The sequence below is a fragment of the Myodes glareolus genome, chromosome 7 (genome assembly GCF_982192425.1).
Source record: "Myodes glareolus chromosome 7, mMyoGla1.1, whole genome shotgun sequence".
NCBI lineage: Eukaryota > Metazoa > Chordata > Mammalia > Rodentia > Cricetidae > Myodes > Myodes glareolus.
The window spans coordinates 64701914-64721689 of record NC_142032.1 but is presented as its reverse complement, the minus strand read 5'-3'; the positions used below and the strand labels follow the sequence as shown (position 1 = coordinate 64721689).

The following is a 19776-nucleotide window of genomic DNA, read 5'->3' as shown; positions in this document are numbered from 1 at the left end:
CCTTTCATGAGCACCTCTGTGATCCCATATGATTCCTGGCAGCCACTGGACACTGAGTACAGCCCACCTACTGAGTGTTGTTTTCAACCCCTGGTCATTGTCACCGAGGGCAAAACTGGGATGCTGAACATAGAGTAATGTGTGGCACTGGCTAGTAGATTTCAGGCAAGTGGCCCACTGATGGTGCCCGTGTAGTAGGCCCAACTTGAACTGGAACAGAGGGGAAATACATGTTCTCCTCTGTGTAGCTTTGGGAATATTAGCAGTAATAGGGAGGGGAAGGAAGCTTCAAGTCCTACTTTATAAGCCAGAAGTAACAAGGCTCAGATACCCTGGGGAATTGGCAGCTATGTGTGAATGGGTTAGCCTTTTCTCAAATTCTCTTCTCCTTCTGTTGATGGGATATGACCAGTGTCCCATTGTAGAATACTGTATGCCGCTAATAAGAACAGACTGGTAAGACTTCATAGGCATGGAGCCATTTAGAGCTCCCTCTTCTCCTGCTCCATGCAGGAGGCAAGGGTGGTTCAGATAATGTGGATGTGATTAGGATCCCAGAGCTTAATTTCTAGAAGAGCTGATTCTACCAAGTTCTCTCCCCCACTACTTTGTCTTCTTTGTGTTTGCACACTAACTTTGTTTTAGATTGTGGAGACCCTGTTAGTCTTGGGGCAACTGTGTGCTTCATTTCTGGCCTGGCAGAAACTCAGTCCGTTCTACTTGGGCAGCTTCCTTTCTATTTGAGGCTCATCCACGTTCTGGCCTTTATGTGGTGATTCCATCTTGATACCTCTAGCTTACTTCTCCCTCACCTAAGGTGCCTTTTCCTCTGGCTCTGTGTCTACTGGCTACTGCAGCCTGTAGTCTCTCCGGTTCTGTGACCCTGCGTGTCCCTTGCCACTCCCCAGCCCTTCTTCTCTCCACTTCTTCCACTGCTCACAGCTCTTCTCCAGAAAGTCTTTGTCTCTGGCTCCACCAAAACATAGATGCCCAACCTTTTGAAATAAATTTTCCACTGCAGCCTGAGTCCTCTGTGTCACTAGACTCCCACATGTCACCTGCCACCTTTCCCCTCCCCCAGGCTTGACTTCACTCACCCATGAAACTGACCAGTAAGAAAGGACACAAATGACCTCCAGTCCTGAGGTAAAGTGGCAGTCAAAGAGGTATTTGCCCCTGACTCAGCTGCACCAGTGCCATCCTCAGTGGCCTTCCAGGAAGCCCCACAGTGGCACATCGCTGGGGTTGCTGGCGTGCCCGTCTCCCTTGACCTGTACTCGGCTGCTTCTATTCTGCCATTCTGGCACCATTTCTTTCTCTAAATGAGAATGACAGACACGTGTGAGGTCAGGACAGCGGTGCTGAGTCTGGGAAAGTGCAAACATCAGGTCCGCTTGATGGGTGTCACTTTTCCTTGGTCTTTGTCAGTAAGGTCTAATTTATAACAAGGCCATTAGTGAGAGATAGCTTGTTTTGGACATCTTTCCCGTAAGAGTTCTTCGTGATTTGCCTCAGAAAAGAGGTGAAGGTCTCCTTGCAGATGGTTAAAGCCCCAAGCCCTGCTGCTTTCAGTACCAGGTCAGGGACAGTGTATGCTGGAACCCCTTTTCTTCTGAGGTAGCCTTGGTTCTTTCTTCCTGGTTGAGGCAGAGATCATGTTTTGGACTGAGGGAGGCATGTTCAGGTGGGGAATTGGAAGCATTGAGATTGCTGGGGAGCTGGGGAGCCTTATAGGCTAGCAGCCTCCTGTGCTGGGCCTTTGTATTCTGGCATCACACTCTTGTGTGTTGAGGGAATAGGTTTGAAAGAGGTGACACCCCTGACAGGAACATTGGGCCCTATTGGCTCCTGACATCAGTCCATAGTGCTTGGTGACCACTGGGATCTGAAGAATCTGGTGGTAGGAAAGACACAAGCCGAAGTTCTCAGTAGCTTGATGGCAGTCCCCAGCCCAACAGAGGCAGGCACAGGATTACACCGGGAGTCCTCTCTCTAGACCTGTGTTGTATGATCAGAAACAGGGTAGGGTGGAGTGATTCCAGCAGTGAAACTGTCAGCTAGGAGGTGACATGTCACACATTTAGGGGACTGCACTAGAGCCGGAGGACAGGCCCCTGCACACTGAGACCTGTCAGCAGCCTTCTCTGGGTGCAGAAATCAGGAGGAGAGCCTTGCATCCTGATTTTGTTCACCCAACAGGCTCCTGACCTTTTCTGCTTCTGTGGTCATTATCACTCTCCTAAGTGGGGAGAGGTGGGCTCACGGGCTGCTGGCAACTGAAGAATTTAAAAGCAGAACAAGTTTTACTCATGCTTTACATTTACTGAAAGCTGCAGGGATGAAAATGTACTCAGTGGGGTACAAATAGAACAGAAGGAAATACCATCTGGAGCGTGCCACATTCTGGGTGCGCACTTTGTGGAGCACACATGGCCCAGAGTTGGCTGGTGTGGGGAGAGCCTGGGAAATAAGCAGAGAGATAGAATGAAGGATAGGGATAATATTTTTTTAATTTACTTATTTTTGTTTTATGTGTGTGTGCTTTGACTGCATGTGTGTATATGTACCACATGTGTACCTGGTGCCCAAAGAACCAGAAGAAGGTGTTGGATCTCCTGGAACTGGAGACGGTTGTGAGCTGACATGTGGATGTTGGGAAACAAGCTTCAGTCCTCTGCAAGAATAGTGGGTGCTCTTAGCCGCCAGGACATCTCTTTAGCCCCAGAAATTGTTTCAGGAGGGGTGATAAGTCACAAACTTCTAGAGTTATGGAAGTCTTTATATAGAACTGGGAATTCCAGTGAGTTCCTGTCAGAATTGAAAAAGAAAACCATACCAGATAGAATAAAATGCAATTGAAAGCAGAGAAGAAGAAAGAATTAAACATTAACTGGCAGCTCATATTCCAGCACAACTCACAGAAGCAGGGGATGTGGCAGAGGGAGCCTTGCATACAGAATTCTGTTTCGTAGGATCATCTAAGAGTGAAGGAGATGCTGGAATGGTAGCTGTATTGGCTAGTTTATGTCAACTTGACACTAGCTCGAGTCATTTGGGAAGAGCTAATCTCAATGGAGAAAATGTTCTTGCCAGAATAACCTGTGGACAAACTTGTGATACATTTTATTAATTGGTGATTGATATGTGGAGGCCCAACCCTATGCCACCCTTGGGCTGGTGGACTTGAGTGCTATATATAAGACAGCAGGCTGAGCAAGCCATGAGGAACAAGCAGAGTAAGCAGCACTCCTTCATGGCCTCTGCATCAACCCCTGCCCTGCATGAGTTTTTGTCCTGACTTCCTTCAGTGATGGACTGTGACGTGGAAACATATAAATGAAATAAACCCTTTCCTGCCCACGTTGCTTATGGTCATGGTGTTTCATCAAAGCAATAGAACCCCTAACGAAGACCATGGTGCGGACCTGCAACTAGGTCAGTCTGGACCTGCATAGCAAGATTCTTCCCCTCCCCAGATCAAAGGGAGGGGGCAGTCAAAGTAAGAAATCCATACTTATTCACATGAAATCAGAAAAGACTCATGACCAGCGGACCCACAGGAAAGATAAATGTTGAAGGATGCTCTTTAGACAGCGCCCAAGTGAAGAAGGAAGGGAGGGAGGAAGAGGGATGAGATGGGAAATAGGGTCTCCATAAGTAGATGTCAGGTGTGTAAGATAGATCGTCTATGAGAGAGAGGTCCATCACAAAGGACAGGAGCAAGTGGCATTCTCACTCAAGGCCTTGCAGCCTGAAAGGAGTGACAGTTACGGAATGTCAGACCCGGAGTGTGGCCATCAGGACCTAGAACTCTCCCTCATAACACCCTTGGAAGAGCTGCACCACAGCAGCGGTTCCTTGAGCATGGAACTAAGTTAAATGATTGGAACAGAAGTAGACGGCAGTTTCCCAATATAATTGAAGTACAAAAATCAATTAAAACCTTCCTGCAGTGTTTTCTGTGTCCCGCACTTTGCTAATGGCGGGAGGTATTTTGTAAACAACCCTTGCTCGGTGCTGGCCTCTCTTAAAGTGCATTGTGCTTTAATTATCCTATATCCATAATGCACATAACTGGGATTGTAATTGAAAAGCTAATGATTTTTAGAAGCCAGAAGAGAGTCAGGGCTGTTGCAGGGATGTAAACTCATCACGTAATTTAATTGCTATGAAAGTCTATTGATTGACTTCTGAAACCATTCAGATATGGAAAAGTATAACTTAATAAATTTAATAATTAAACCTAGATGTTATTTTAAGTTGATTTTTATATTATTATCAAAATTCAGTTTGCAAGCTCTATGTTATCAAGAAGCATCTAGGTTGCATAGGCTCTAAGTCTGAGAAGGAAGGTACCTCAGGGGTGCCAGTGAAGGTCTAGATGCCTGTATGGGAAGCCCCATCCTTACATAGCTTTGTCTTCATAGCTTTAACTATGCAGAAAGCCTCAGGGTTGGTATTCTTTCTTATCATGGCAGAGACATGTAATAGACACAGCATGCTGTATGAATTTTGCAAGGCTGCATTCTCCTATCCACACACCTTCTGCCACAGTGAAACAGATAGTAGAACTTGCTTTTCCCATCTGTGTTCATCAGCCACCCAGAAAATAGATGGACTTGGGCAAAGCAGGTGACTGTATGCCTCCAAGGAGGCACATGCTGGCCTGTGCACATGACATCCCAGTTCTGCTGGAGTACCTTGTTCATCTACATCATGCTTACTTGATGTCTTCATTCAAGCTAGAAATGGCCCATCCTGAAGACCATTGTCCATGTAATGTGGGAGAATTGTCTGTAATCTGTCAATTATATTTTAAATAAATGCTGAATGGCCAGGTAGGAAGTATAGGCAGGAAAACCAGTCAGGAAGTAGAGGTGATGCAACGAGAACAGGAGAATTCTGGGAAGCAGGAAGCTCCCTCCACCATTCCTGCCCAGATCACCAAAGAAGCAACATGTGAGTTGACAGCTGAAAAAGATACCAACCCATATAACTAACATAGATCAGAATAATGGGTTAATATAAATCATAATAGCTAATAAGAAGCCTGAGCTAATGGGCCAATCAGTTTATAACCTATTGTAGACTGTGTGCGATTTTCTTTGGGGCTTGCCAGCTGTGGGGTATACTGGGCAGGACAGATACCCCAACAAGCAGGCCCCCTCATGTTACAAGTGAGCAGCACTCCTCCATGGCTTCTGCATCAGCTCCTGCCTCCAGGTTCCTGCCTTGCTTGAGTTCTTGTCCTGACTTCCTTTGATGATGAACAGTGATGTGGAAACAAAAGCCAAATAAACCTTTTCCTCCCCAATTTGCTCTTATCACACTGTTTTATAACAGCAATAGTGACCCTAAGACAACCACCTTGACCATTTTTCCCATTTTCAGGCCTGTTGATTGTGGCTACCAGGCTCTGTAGATTGTTCTCAGGCTCCATTCATTCTTAAATAGCCTAGCACCACCTGCCTGGAGGTGGCACTGCCTCCCCCCTGTGGTCTTGGTCCTCCTTCATCAATTATCAGTCAAGAAAATGCCCCCAGTTGTGCCTACAGGCCAGTCTGATCAAGACTTTAGTTAAGGTTCCCTCTTCCTAGTTGACTCCAGTTGTGTCAAGTTGACAATAAAAACATACAGTCCATGTGCCCCATGTAAGAACCCAGTCTTACCCCTTCCCTTTCCATACCTTCAGAGTATGTACCTCTCCCACAGCCTGTCTTCAAGACTGTCTTGTTCTGATTTGGCTGCTCCGCACTATGGTAATGTGAAATGTTAACAGGCCTACTAATCTGGTGGAATTTATTGTAGTCCAACACGAGATATTAAGTGGCTGTTGTGTGTAGTGTTTACCCTCACTGTCAGGATGACTTGTGCTTTGCCCTGGCAGACAGGGCCCTGCCCTTCCCAGGCTGCCTAATTGGAGATGCAACAACCAGGAGCTGTGACAGAGTTCAGCACCCCATGTACAACATGCCAGCTCCCATGGTGCACGCTTTATAAAATGCTCCTTAATTCAGGGACAGAATATCATTAACTTTGTAAGTGGATGAATACAGTGGACAACCAATTTAATTAACTTCTAATGTCGGCTGTTGGATGGGAGATGGAATGAAATTATGTGTGCATCTCTCGGGCCACCAGCCAGCCTGGATGGGGCTTGGTGGCTAGGGTCAGGAGGTGGGGAGGGAGCAGCTTTGTGCCATCTCTCCTGTCCAGCCCTGGGAGCTGAAATGCGTCAGCTCTCAGTTTGTACTGGTTACAAAGGAGGACACCCTGTGACAGCAGCATGCTAAATGCAGCCTTTCCCACGTGCCCCCCACCACCAGTAATGCTAGGGAGACAGGCGGTAATGCTGCCTCATCCAATTAGATTGGCTGCCTGTGAGTTTATTATAAAGGGAAGGATCAATAAAGCTCTGCATTGATTGAAACAAAAGCTTTGTTTCATTTATTATTGTTTATAATCTAATGAATGTTAAAATAACTTTGCTTTGATTTATTACTCAATCTGTTAAATTGTTTTAAAGCCAGTCCTTTCAGGGCTTACCTTTGGGGTATGATCAGAAGAGTATTTTCTGTGAGTACACAGCTTCTGTTTAGGTAATTTTTGAGACTTGAACAGATAGTTAAGTCAGAGCTGCTCAGCCAACTGAACCCTAAGGGCACTGTGCTGATGGAATTCCTCCAGGAGCTAATCTGTTCTGGAGGACTCTTGTCACATTCCTGCCCTCAGTGAGCTTCCTCTGTAAGGTGGCAAGTCTCAGGCAGCTGGAGTAGGCACATTTTGCAGGAATAATGGGGTACTAGGTTGGCCTATGCTGCTTGGAGAAGATAGTGTTTCCATGGAGACTTGGAATAGCAGGGGGTTCCTGTGAGAATCACCTGGAAGAGGAGAAAGAAGGCATGTTGTAACTCCAGAAGTAGAAATCTTGGCCAGGCCATGCTTCATGGCCAGCAGTGTTGGAGCCCTGTGAATGGCAGGTGTGCTGACTTGTGTGAGAGCATAAGGCAGAAGGTGTGCACTTGTAGACGGCTGGTGGACTACTGCTTAAAGAAGACTGAGGGGGCAATAGCAGTGGCAGAAGCAGTGCCCATTTAGAGCTGATGGCCTAGTGTTGGCAGAGGAGAGAATGGGATTTAGAGATAGACAGTGGGTCTATGGTCTGTCAGATTTTCCCATGAAGTGGAGTTGGTGTGCAGAGGAGACATGTGGTGATGGGAAGATGCTGGGAGAGTTGGGGAAGGCCATCTTTCCCAGGGAAGCAAGAGGAGAGGAGAAATAGCATACATCCTGAATTTGGAGATTCAACTTCGAGAGATCTAAGGAGGATTGTGAAACCAACAGAGGACCTTCTAGAAAGGACCAGTGCAATGCATGTGACCTTATCAACTGAAGGTGGGGTGGAGGCCACCCTTGAAGGAGGAGGGGAAAGACAGAAAGGCTTTGTTGGGTGCTCTATCCGGATCCATTGTGTTGTCACTGGGGGTGGGGGTGGGGTAGGGAGGAGACTCCAGAGAAGAGAGTGTGGTACCCAGGAATAAAAGTGCAAACCTATCATTCCATCACTCAGGAGGCTGATGCAGAAGGCAAGCCTGAACCATCTGAAAAGATCCTGTCTTCAAGAAGAAGAAAGGGAGGGAAGGAGGGCAGGGCAGGTATCCTGTGTAGCTGAGAGACATGCCTGTCTGATTTGCAAACTGAACACCACTGAAGAGTGATATTGTGGTGGTGAAAGCAGAAACAAGATTGGAAACAAATGTTTTAGCACAGTGTTAGCAAGCAGAATTCCACAGGATATGAAAATATGATAAGACCAAGTTGGGTTTATGCCCAGAATGTAAGACAGGGACTTTAATGCCACCATGTGAAAGTGGTAATGCCTTAGCCTCTGATGTCTTGAAGTTTGTTTTCAAGAGAGTAGCGCTGTCAGAAATTGATTGTAAGAGAGTGTATGCGCTTGAAGACAGGTAGCACAGAGGAGCGAGGCCACCTCCTTCCCTTGAGTTGGGGCATCTGTCAGGCAAAGGGGAGGTGTATGTGAGGAGGAGAGGAGGTATGAGTGGTTCAACTACTCATGGTTTATTATTCTGTCAGTTCGAATTGGAACAGTTAAAATCTCTGGTTGCAGGCCTGAAGATTCGTTATTATTATGTTTTACAAAGCTTTTTTTCCCTGCTTGTTGATTGATTTCATTTTAAAAAGAAAAAAAGCCCTGGAATTGCAAATGCTTTATCCATAGAAACAGATGGATATAGTCTTTTGTAAGGTATTGCTTGTCCCATTCTGTATTGCCTTTACTAGACACCCCTAGTCCTCCTACTATAGCTTCCTTGCCCTGTGCTCATCTGTCCCAGCAGTGGTTACAGTGCTGGCGCCTGGAAGGCCTCCCCACGAGTGTGCTGGGAACTTCCATTGTTGAGTCCACAGTGCTGTGGGAGCTGCCCACCATTTTCATAGGGCATCTGACCACAGATAAAGTGGCTGTTGCCCACCTTAGGGCCACATGTAGGATATGCTTGTGTGACTCCCTCATGCATAGGATCCGAGAGATAAATGGCACTGTGTGTGCATCTCTATTGATGAGTCGATTTGGCTTAAATTCAGGACTCAGGCATTTCCTGGAAGAGTGAGCCCCTTCCAGGAGCCTAGGTTAATGGTGTGCTCTTTGCTGCCAACATCCCAATGGAAATGATAGATTACCCAGGCCAACTTGTTTGTCACATTTGTTTGAGAATACACAGTGATAGAGGTGCTACTTACTAATTGCTTTATGTCTCTTCTCTGTGGGCTTCTGCTCTAGACCAGGAGACTCCCAGGTTTGTGTGTAGCTAGAGCAGGAGTACACCAAAGAACATCACATCTTGACTCTGCATCAGTCTTGTCACTAGTATCTGGTCTCTGTTGTTCTGACTCTCGTAATGTGCAAGCTGGGCCTACCACTGTTACAGTCAACCAATGGAGCTATGCAGGTGGCCGCACTCCTGAGACTGGAGTGTGTCTGGATGGCTGTACTGCCCCTGAGATATGCCTGACAACTCTTCATTTCTAGCCAGTGTGGCTGCTAAGGCCTGGCCAGTCAGTCCTCCTGGCCAGACTAGCTCCCCTCTACATACTCCCTGTCACGGACCCACTTAGCTGGGGGCCTGAACCCAGAGTGCATTACACTAGGTCAACCTCAGCATCCCAACACTGAGCTTCTCAGGAGCTCTGCGTGTTGCCTTGGTCTTCAAGGGTGTCAGGGCTTTCGCCCCACACTCATAGCTATGGCAGAAACACAATGAAGGCTGGAGGCTGCTCGTTAGCAGAAAACCAATAAGCACTAGTGACAGGTTTATACATATGTAAAATGTATTTTAATTGTTTTTAGCAGGAGGGGCAAGGAATCAATACTCCAAGATGTGAAAGGTGTCCTATCAACATGCTCTATGCTCTGGGGTCTTCTGGCGGCAGGCCATAGTACACTGTCACACAGATCCTGTGCCCTGTGGTGAACGGCGGGCGTCCTGGCTGTATTGATACAGTGGCAAGAATGATGGAAAGTTGGATTGAGCTTTGACTTTGGGTATTAATTAGCTCTAATCATGGAGTTTCTGGCTAGAACTGTAGTTTTGATGTATATATTACAGTTTATTTCTGTTTGTTTATCATAAACCTTATACTATCTTGTCTGCCTTCTCGTGTAAGAGGCGATGCTTAGTGTCCAAAGTAGTCTTCAGTATACTCTCTAGTTCCTCTTCTCCTGAGACAGATAGAGAGGCATCCTACTCAGAGCTGTGTGTCATGGGGCCCTGGAGCAAGTATTAGGTTCATGCTGGGTCCAGCCCTGCAATTTTCTCTTCTGGCCCATAGAGGAGGCTCAGTCCCTGCATCTTAATGACGCATAGTCTCTCTCATTGATGCAGCCTTAAGAAGGCAAACTGAAAGCTGGCTGCTTCCAAGTTCTGCTGTGAAGGTGCCTCACTCCACATGTATGACCAGAGGAAAATGTGACTGTGGGTCTGGCTGGACTATCCACAGAGCAGAGCGCCTTCCTGCCTCACTGCAAATGGGGACAGAGGACACGAGCCAGCAGAGCCCTGGAATCTTCCAGAGGCAAGGGTCGATGTGATACACAGAGTGTGAATGGGTGCCTGGCAGGATGTGGGTGGATGGGAGGAGGAGTGAAAGAAAAACTGCAGGATTCCAGGGGACACTGGTTTCTGGGGCTGAAAACGTGGAGGTGAGCTGTGTGGGAAACCAGAGGGCTGGGGCATGGTCAGGAGATATCTTGGGATTGATAAGGACATAAGATGACATAAAGAAGAAAAGGGTTGGATAAAGCCCTTCCCCATCCCTCTGTGGAGTAGCCAATATGGTCTAGGGAAGCGTAGAATTCCACATAAGCATATACCAGATGGGACCCAGCGTCATGAGAATGTCATGTGTACAAACACATAGACCAGGCACCTTGACTACAAGACTGGAGTGGATTTTAATTTGTGTTTTGTGGCATATGATAGCCAGGGGAGATTAAAATCAAGCACTATTGCAAAAGAATTTGAGTTTTACCTTTGAAAGACCAAAAGAAGTCATTTGTGCTGCCAGCAGACATGGCCTCAGCCTTCTGCTGTGCTGTCCTTGGAGTTTGATGGCAAGTAAAGACCAGGCGATTCCTATGTGGATTCTGAGGAGGAAATACCAAACCCATCTTGTGTGGACATTGAGCTGAGGGACAAAATCTTAGACTTTGTGGGATTCTGGCCAGGGGGATATAGCCTATTCCTGTGTGGATGCTGAGTTGGTGGTCAGAGCAGCTTTACATGGACATTGAGCTGGGGACCAGACCCTTATGTAAACACTGAGTTAGGCGACCAGACCTGTTCCCATGGAGACCCTGAGCTGGGGGACCACACTTTACTGTGTGGTCACTCTAGTGGGGAGTCCCAGACTATTCCTGTGTGGACATTTGAGGTGGGAACTGATTAACTTCTATACTTTGGTCCTTAATTGTTGAAGTCATTTGCTTTCCAACTCCATTTTTCATAATAGTAAATCTCATCTGTGTCTGTCGTATGGTCATGGAGTAGATGGTGGTGGGTGTGTTATCAGATGCATGAACCCTGGAGAGATGAGCCTAAATCTCCCGAGGATTCCACTCCTGAAAACATGTGTGGCCTGGACTGTGCAGCTTGGGACAGCAACACGACAACTGTTTGCTTGTTGGCTGACAAGTGCTGCTCAGAGCTTACTAGTTCACCACTGTACCCTGCTGGCGGGTGGGAGATAGTGGGTGGGAGGTGCTGGCCATCCCCTGGCCTCCTCTGCCTCAGCTGCTGGTTCTGAATGGCAGTGTGTCTCCTCTGCTCTCCTTGCAAAAGCTGCTTTTGTGGTCCAGAACCTCACATAATAGAGAACCAGTACTGCCCTGACCCTGTCTTTCTCTTTGCTCCTACAGGCACTAGGAAGCTTTTATTTTCTTCACGAATCCTTAAAAAACATCTACCAGTTTGACTTTAAAGGTAAGACTTCATGCCGGCTTCTACGATCTGTTTCTGCAGCCCATCTCTTGGCCTGTCCTCTCCAGGTCTCCCTGGGTTTGTTGTCATAAGATGGCCTGCATGATCTGGGTTTGGTGTCACTTACTCTTCTTAAAAACCTGTCACCCTGGCTTCCCTCTGCCTGTCCTGAGTCACATGCCAAAGCCTCTGCCCCTCTTCCGCTAATCTTAGTGAACTCTTGGTCCTTTTCCCTTTCCCTTTCTTGGTTTTTCGAGATAGGGTTTCTCTCTTTAATAGTCTTGACTGTTCTGGAACTCATTTGTAGACCAGGCTGGCCTCAAACTCACAGAGATTCACCTGCCTCTGCCTCCTGAGTGCTGGGATTAAATGTGTTCACTACCACACCCTGCTAATTCTTGATTTTTTATAGAAACTCAAAGGAGATAGTAGTCTCCTACCCATGGTCCTTTGGAATGCAATAATATGAAATGGAATAGAAGGGTTGCATATATCAGAAATAGAGTAGATATATTTGTGACTGTGAAAAATGGTGACTGTCATTTAGTGACTGGTGCTGGCCCTGCACTGTTTTTGTGAGTGTCACTGCTGATATGACCGTTTCTACAGTTCCCTTATCTGGACTCTTTGGGGGCACCTGCTCCCCTAAAGGGATTTCATCAGGGTCCCAACTGCCTATTCCATTCTATCATTTCTGTTGTATATGAACCTTCTTGAAATTCAGTGCCAGTCTGGGGCCAGATCATGTCACTTGGAAAAGTCACTAAGTTCATGACAATTGTAAAAGTAACTGTTATAATGTTCTTTTCACACATTTAAGTGTTAGGTTCCCAGCTGGTGATTCTATTTTGGGTTGGTAGCTATGGAATCTTAGACAGTGGGGCCTCTCTAGAGGGTACTGGATCACTGCAGTCCGGCATTGAGATATAGCCTACTTTTGCTTCTTGATCTCCAAATGTGAACAAGTTCTTGTCATTAGAGCCTCAAGCCACCTCTGCCAACACCCCTGCTAAGACTTTCTGCCGTGATGGCGTGTACTCTCAAACCCTGAGCCAAAATAATCCTCTTTTAGGTTACTTTTTGTAAGGTATGTGTAACCAGTGACGTAACCACCTTCATCAGCTGGTTCAGGTTCACTGTTGATGTTCACCCAGAGAGAGTCTCCCTAGGAGATGGAGGAGCTGTCTTTTCTGAATTGCTCTAGCGGCCCATCCAGCCTTATGATGAGCAGGATTCTGGCCAACAGAGTGCTTGTCACTGCTTCTGCAACTTCAGTATACATTTGTGGTTTTCAACAAGCATGTGGCCAGGATGAGGTGGCCAGGGCTGCTTTTCCAGAACTCCATGAGCATCAGGTATCAGAGCATGTCTCCAGCAGTGACATTCAAATATGGGCGTTTTTCTGCAATGCTAGAGTAAGACACAGAATAGCCTCTTAAACATGAACATCTGAGTGATGGTGATGCACAGGCTAATCCCAGTACTCGGGAGGCAGAGGTAGGCAGACTTCTGAGATTGAGGTCAACCTGATCAACAGAGTGAGTTCCTAGACAGCTGAGAAAGCCTGTCTTGATTCCCCCCGACACACACACACACACACACACACAAAGAACATCAAACTCAAGAGGTTCTGAATCCATAGATCAGTTTTCATAAGAAACCATTTGCATACATATTTTACTACTAAATGAAGTTAGTCATATTGTGCCTTGCAAATGCACAGTTCATCCTATAAAACCTCTCATTGCCACTGAAGCAGTGCCATTGTAGGCATGTACTTAGCATGCTTCTTTCTGGGATGAGAGTCAATTCCGCAAACATCTAGTGGTCTCATCTGGTGGCTGCTGGCACTGATAGAGCCACTGGGTCATCTCAGGCTGGGATGGGCACACAGTACACACTCTCCTGGTTGACGGGAGTCACAGCAAGAAATCTTGATAGATTTAAGAATTAGTAACCTGACTTGAAAAAGTAAGAACCTAATTGGGAATTTAAGGAGTCTCTAAAAGTACAGCAGAGAAAGATAGAGGGGACTTGTAATTTCTGGTCTAGTATATATTGTTTGGAAGATGTGGTTCCTATTCTCACAGAAGAAAGCAGAACAGCTATTTTGTATCCAACAGGAAATAAGGTCATAGGGCAAACTCACCCCCCCACACACAGAGAGAGACAGACAGGTAGTTACAGGGGCATGGTTGCCAGGAGCAGGCATACCTCTGGGTGTGTACATGCAACAGGATTTGACTGGGTCCAGGAGGCTGGTGTGATTGCGCTTGAGGAGGAAGGCTTTCAGGATCCATGTACTTGAGTTTTTCTTCTAGGAGTCCCACAGAGATTTCACAGGCAATATCAGGTACTGCATTCTGCTTCACAGGGCCTGCTGTCGAGGAAACCAAGTCTCCAGATGACTAGACTCTCATCAGAACCCATCTGGCCAAGAAATTGAGATAGTCAACCCAGCTTCTAGTCTACTTCTTGTGAGAAGCAGGGCTGCCAATCAGTGGGAGGATCACAGCCTGGGGCAGACGTAGTGGAAGACAGGTGCTGCTCTTAGTCTGAGATGTCTCCCTGGAAATCCTCAGGCAGCAAGGCAAGCACAAGGATGGGAAAAAGGAAGATTAAGTGTCTGACACATAGTGGCCAAGGATGTGGCCCCAGTCCAGCACATCTGTCTGCTTCTTTAACCCAGTGGCTCATGTTCTGTCCTCAGCAACACGCTAAAGACTTTAAAATCAGGTTAAGGAGATGAACCAATTCTCTGGCACAGACTCAAATATGACAGAGATCTAGAGCTATTGTGCTGGGAATTTAAAGTGAGTGTGGTTAAGGTGCCCAGGACTGAGGTGCAGGAAAGTAGAAAATGAAACTCACAATAAACAGAATAAAGAAATAGATTAGAGACAAAATTAGTGGAATTGAATATAGGAAATCAGAGAAAATTGGTTCTTAGAAAAGATCTATCAAATCAATACATTGTTAGCCCCATGAACCAAGAACAAAAAAGAAGGAAGATACAAAGTCTTGATAACAGAAATGAGTAAGGGACCACCACTGATACCAGGGGAACAACAATTTTGTAACAGGTCTGTGTCTATAAGTTTAATAATATGGCGGAGCAAGTGCAGGAACAGCATAGACTGAACACTTGTGCAAGGGCTTTGTAGTTGAAAATACCTGCACCTGTGAGTAAACCTTCTGAAAAACAGCGCCAGGCTCGGCGGGTTCACTGGGGAAGCTCCTAAGGAAACCACGGCATTCTCTATGACGTTCCCAGGTACAAGCCAAGGAGCACCTCATGGCTTGTCCTGCATGCTAGCACTGCTTGAATCCCCAAACCAGACGGAGACACTGGAAAGAGGGAGATCGACAGACTGCTTCATGAAAACAAAATGCAAGAGTTCTCAGGAAGATGTTAGCAATGTGTAAGAAAGATTCTGCACTGTGAACAGTTGGAGTTTACTCTAGTCATCCAATTGACATCGTATTCTAAAATCAGCCAATAAAATTGTTCACACCATCTGATAAAGACAGAAAACCTCATGGCTGGGTCAGTAGATGCAGAAAAAGTGTATGGCAGAACCCAGCAAATGCTCTCAGCAAACTAGGAATAGAGATGACCAGCCTCTACAGGACAAGAAAATCAACTGCAACACCCCCTGGAAAAATGAATGGAGTGTCATTACAGAGGGATCTAGCTAGCCACTGAGAGACGTGAGCAGGTGGAAGTTGCTGGTCTGATGGCTATACACTGCAGGATCCCAACTGTGACTGTCTGGAGATGGAGAAACTCTAGAGATGTAGAGAATGTGGCCAGGTGGAGTGAAGTGATATGTCTGGGCACAGAAGACATTTTGGACAGAAAAGTTGGTGTCATATAATACATGACAGTTGTGTGCTTTTGTCAAAACCCATAGCACTGCAGCATGAAAAGCAAAGTCTGAGGTACACTGGACTTCATTGGGTAGCACACAGTATGCAGACGTGTGGAATAGGTATATGTGCAGTCTCTACTGCCTCTGAAAATGACATTTTTAGGATGTGCCCTTCCACCCCATCTCTTCCTTATCCCCAGGGAACAAGATGTTCACTGGATTCCTTCTAAGCACAGTGGCTTCCTGCAGGCCCTGCCATTCCTTCACCTATGTTTACATGTAGACCTGCTTGCTCTCAGCCATGGAGCACAGCCCCTTCTGTACCCATGAGGTGTTCCTCCTTGGTGTATGTCTTCAGCTGAGACATGGGCTGCTAGAAGAGGTGTTGCAGTGCAGCCGGAATTGCTGAGGAGCCCAGAGTGAGCCAAGCTTTCAAGTGGTGTATTCTCTCACTGGTGTGTGACATTTCCTGACTATGTAGCTGACTGTTCTTACTGTCTAGCTGATCCACAAGAATACCCACGTGACTTTTTGACAGCAATGTGTGTATGTATTCTTTCCCCTTGCCTAACTGCTTCCCTGTCTGAGTGGGTCCCTGCCGTTACCCTTTCATCTCAAGAACACAGGACCACCAAGGGACGGATATGATGACAAGAGCATTTTAGCTTCGTGGGTCTGATGGAGGGGCATTACACAGTCCACTGACAAGCCTATTGGGAAAGTTACCTGCCTGGATACCCCAGGAGTATCTGTTTGAACCTTCAGCCTCTCTGGTAGAAGCTTCTATTCCCGGGGCTTCCAAGTGCCCTTCCACCAGACACTCGGCCACCCTAGCATGACTGGGTACTACTACATGTACCAAAATATCCTCCTGTGGGGTTGATGGGTGTCTGCAGCAAATGTTCCTGTGACCAAGTGTACTTCTGCCCCAGCACAGGGCTCACGGGGACCTTTCTGACCCTGTCTACCCACCCTGGGTGCTGGCTCCATGGTCTGCTGAGGCTTTGTTCTCTCTGAGTGAGGAAGACACAGAGATACAGTTGCCCTTCTGCAGTGAAGGTGATGGTGTTGGCTTCAAAGCTAAGCACACTCATGTTCTCTAGTATCCACTTGAATCTGAGAAATATAATCAGAAGCACATGGTGCGTTTAGCTCATAGATGACCCAGTCCCCGGACAGGCTTCCATGGGCTTTCAGTCCCTGTTGCATTCATTATGAGCCATCAGTACAACCAAAACCAGATCATAGACCTGAATGCGGACCCCTAACTCTAGCTGTTTCCTTAGAATCAAAACTTTGTTTTTACATGGGTTCAGCCTCTATCCCTTTATGTTCCTGGAGCTGCATACCTCAGCCAGCTCCTGTTGTCTACTTTCATCCCTAGTATGGAAAATATTCCAGAAGGGGAAAGTCCTGCTCCTCCTAGAATGTGAAGACATCCCTAAAATCCTGGCAGCCGCTGGTGCAAGGCTAGTCTACAAGAACCTGCTTGACAACTTAAGAACTTCTTTCTATTCTTAGCTCAGGGATCTTGGGGTGCTGGGACTGGTAACCAGGGTACAAGACTATCTGGACTACATTCTGGCCTTGGGAACCAAATGTTACCTGACCCTTCTGGCACCTTCCCGAGACCAGCAGTTCTCTTGCCCTGCCTGCAAGGGCTGTGAGAAATACATTCTCATGCTTATCATGTACCACTGAATGTGGGACACTTGTCCATGGAAAGGACCTCTCTCAGGCCTGCCTGTGGAAGGACTCAAACCAGGGCCAGTCACAGTGCTGTCAATCCAGGAGGGATAGGATGACAGTTAGCAAGGCAAGTCTGAAGAGTACCTGCCCTGTGTCTCTGTCTACATCTCATGTAAAAAATTGTTCCCTGGAATATGAGTAATGTCATTCGTGTGTGAAGAGGAAATCGATGTTATTAAATAAATTCATGTGAAGGTCTGAGTGAATGGTAATTCCACAGCCCTCTTAAATATATTCACGGCTTTCAAAGAGGGTGCCAATTAGCCCCTGTAAATCTGCAGGCTGGGAGCTCTTAGGGGATAATGAAGTAGAGTGTCAGGTTCCAGGTCATGGAACAAGAATTTATGAGCCACAGGCGCGTCTAGGGCAGCTGTTGGCCCCTTGCCTGCTTGGAGGCATCCCTCTGACCCAGGGGCTGCTGTGGTAGGGCATGGCATCCCCCTCCCCCGTACATGTGACTGGTCAGTAGGGTATAGTGACGGAATCCTTAATTCATGTATCCTTCTATCATTTCCAGCTAAGAAGTATAAAAAAGTCACTGGCAAAGAGATCTATTCGGACACTTTGGAGAGCACGCCCATGCTGGAGAAGGAGAAGTTCCCACAGGACTATTTTCCTGAGGTATGTGAGGGCTGGTGTCTCCTCATCAGCACACTGATTATGAGAATGAGTGAGTTAGAAGTGATGTAGGTCAGACTGTCGTCCACTGTCAGCAGTCACAGCACCGTTACACTGTGGGACTGTTTTCCTTGGAGTTTGGGGGTGATCTGGGCTGCCCTGGATAAGGGCACAGAGAACCTAAGAGCTCAGGTTTTGTTACTAAACTTAGAGCATCACTTGTGGGCATGGGAAACACTCTCCAAAGATAAGGAAAATGTCTTCATTCTCCCTTAGACTGATACTGCGACTGGGAGTCTCTGTGTTCTGTATTGTATATGCCATGCTGTGCAGGAATTACGCACATGGTACACCTTCACCTTCCCAGGAGTTGCTGGAGTGAGAGCTAAGACCCAGAGGAAACTCTGGGTTGCCTCAGTCAGTGAAGACATAGAAGCTAACACAGAATTGGTGGGTTAACGATACATGCTAGCAGTTGCACCTGCTTGATAGAGTTTAGAAATTAAAAAGCCAAAAGCTGCTTTCTGCCTCTCTACCCAGATAAGAGTAGCTTCCTTCAGGCTTCATCTTGACACCCTGCCCTGAATCGCCTGTTAAGACATGGTAGATGTTGGATGCCCTGACTGGAAGGTGTTTAGGTGCTGAAGTAGGAAGAACTGAGACTTGGCCCCTGATGATACTGGCTGTTCATACATGTCCCACCTTTGTCATGATGTTGGAGGCACTCTGACTAGTCCCAAGGACTGCTCTGTGGTTCTCTCTTATGAGATGGTTGCACTGTGTAGTAGTACACTTGCTCAGAGCTGGTTTTCAGCAAGGCCACACACAAATTTATTAACTTGCGTTGTAATTGTGCCTTGCCTGAAAGGATCATGACCGCCTCTTGTCAGCTTGTGGCTTGACTTCCTCATCCATTGTCCCCAGGCCAGAGATGTTCCCGGTCTCTTGTCCTCTGCTGGCTCAGGTCTACCCTGGCTCAGTTTCTTGGCCCTTCTGCTTCAGGCATCCTGAGAGTGGAGGAGGGCGGCAGGGAAGCTTGCAACTTTCTATGTCTGTGTATAATGACACCTGAATCTGAATGTTACTGATAAACACGGAAGGACCCCATGGATGTTGTTCCCATGAAAAAGCCATAAGCCAAAAACGCCAGCTTTAGAGTCTAGTTACTGCTGATTTGGGGTTTCTTTACCCCAGAGGTCTCTGGGATCTCATTTACTATGCCATCTCTCATTCAAAATGGCCAGGGCTTGAGGAGCTCACATAGAAATGATGGGTGCTGGGGCTCTGGTTGAAGGTGTTCCCTTGTGGGCGGGTGGCGTCCACTGAAAGGTAGTGCTGAGCATAGGCACAAGCTGTGGTGTCTGTTCCAGTTCCCCGGGGAGGCAGTGCTTGAGATCATCCCCTCCCCACACCGAGCATCTCTTTCCCCCGCTTTAAATACTTCTTTAAACTGTCTCACATACTGAGAACTGTGGCAAATAGACAGACATGTGGGCCCCATCCAACTAGAGTGAAGTTGTGACCATACACACTCCCTGTGTCTTGTGTGTGACTGTTACTGAGGCCCTCACCCTGTACTCCCCAGAAGGCTCTCTTGAGGACAGTGTCTGCCCTCTCTCTAAAAGCCCCAAGTGTGCCTAGTTTCTGATGAGCCTGCACTGTGCTCTGTGTTTTAATTCTTGGGGATGCAGCTGCACTGTGCATCTTCCGTACCTCTGCACATAACAACAGATATGTGGTGTCCTCCACAAGAACCAGGATGTAGCCACCATCCCCCCACAGCCATGTGTGGCCTCCCTGCTGCCTTTTTCTCACATCACTCCTTGAATTCCAGAGCTGGAATCCCATCACAGCTTCATCTACTGCACTAGGGGCTCAAGATGTGTGTCACAGCGAAGTGTATCCTGAGTGGACAGGAGTAGGGAAAAGGCTGGGGCTGTGGACATCAAATGAAAGGCTCTTGCAGAGATGTGCCTCTGGTCCTCAGCAGCCTCAACCCTTGCTTGTAGAATTCTTCCAAGGGCCTCCGTGTTCCTACCTGC

The 19776-nt window shown here is 47.0% G+C and overlaps 1 protein-coding gene across 1 annotated transcript in view; it reads left to right on the top strand.

Annotated features, from left to right (window-relative positions):
* Positions 1-19776, top strand: part of Inpp5a (inositol polyphosphate-5-phosphatase A) — a 189244-nt gene that overhangs the window by 105415 nt on the left and 64053 nt on the right. The window contains exons 5-6 of the mRNA XM_087908310.1: positions 11435-11498; positions 17634-17737. Of these exons, the coding sequence (XP_087764436.1) occupies positions 11435-11498; positions 17634-17737 (168 nt within the window). The remainder of the gene's footprint in view (positions 1-11434; positions 11499-17633; positions 17738-19776) is intronic.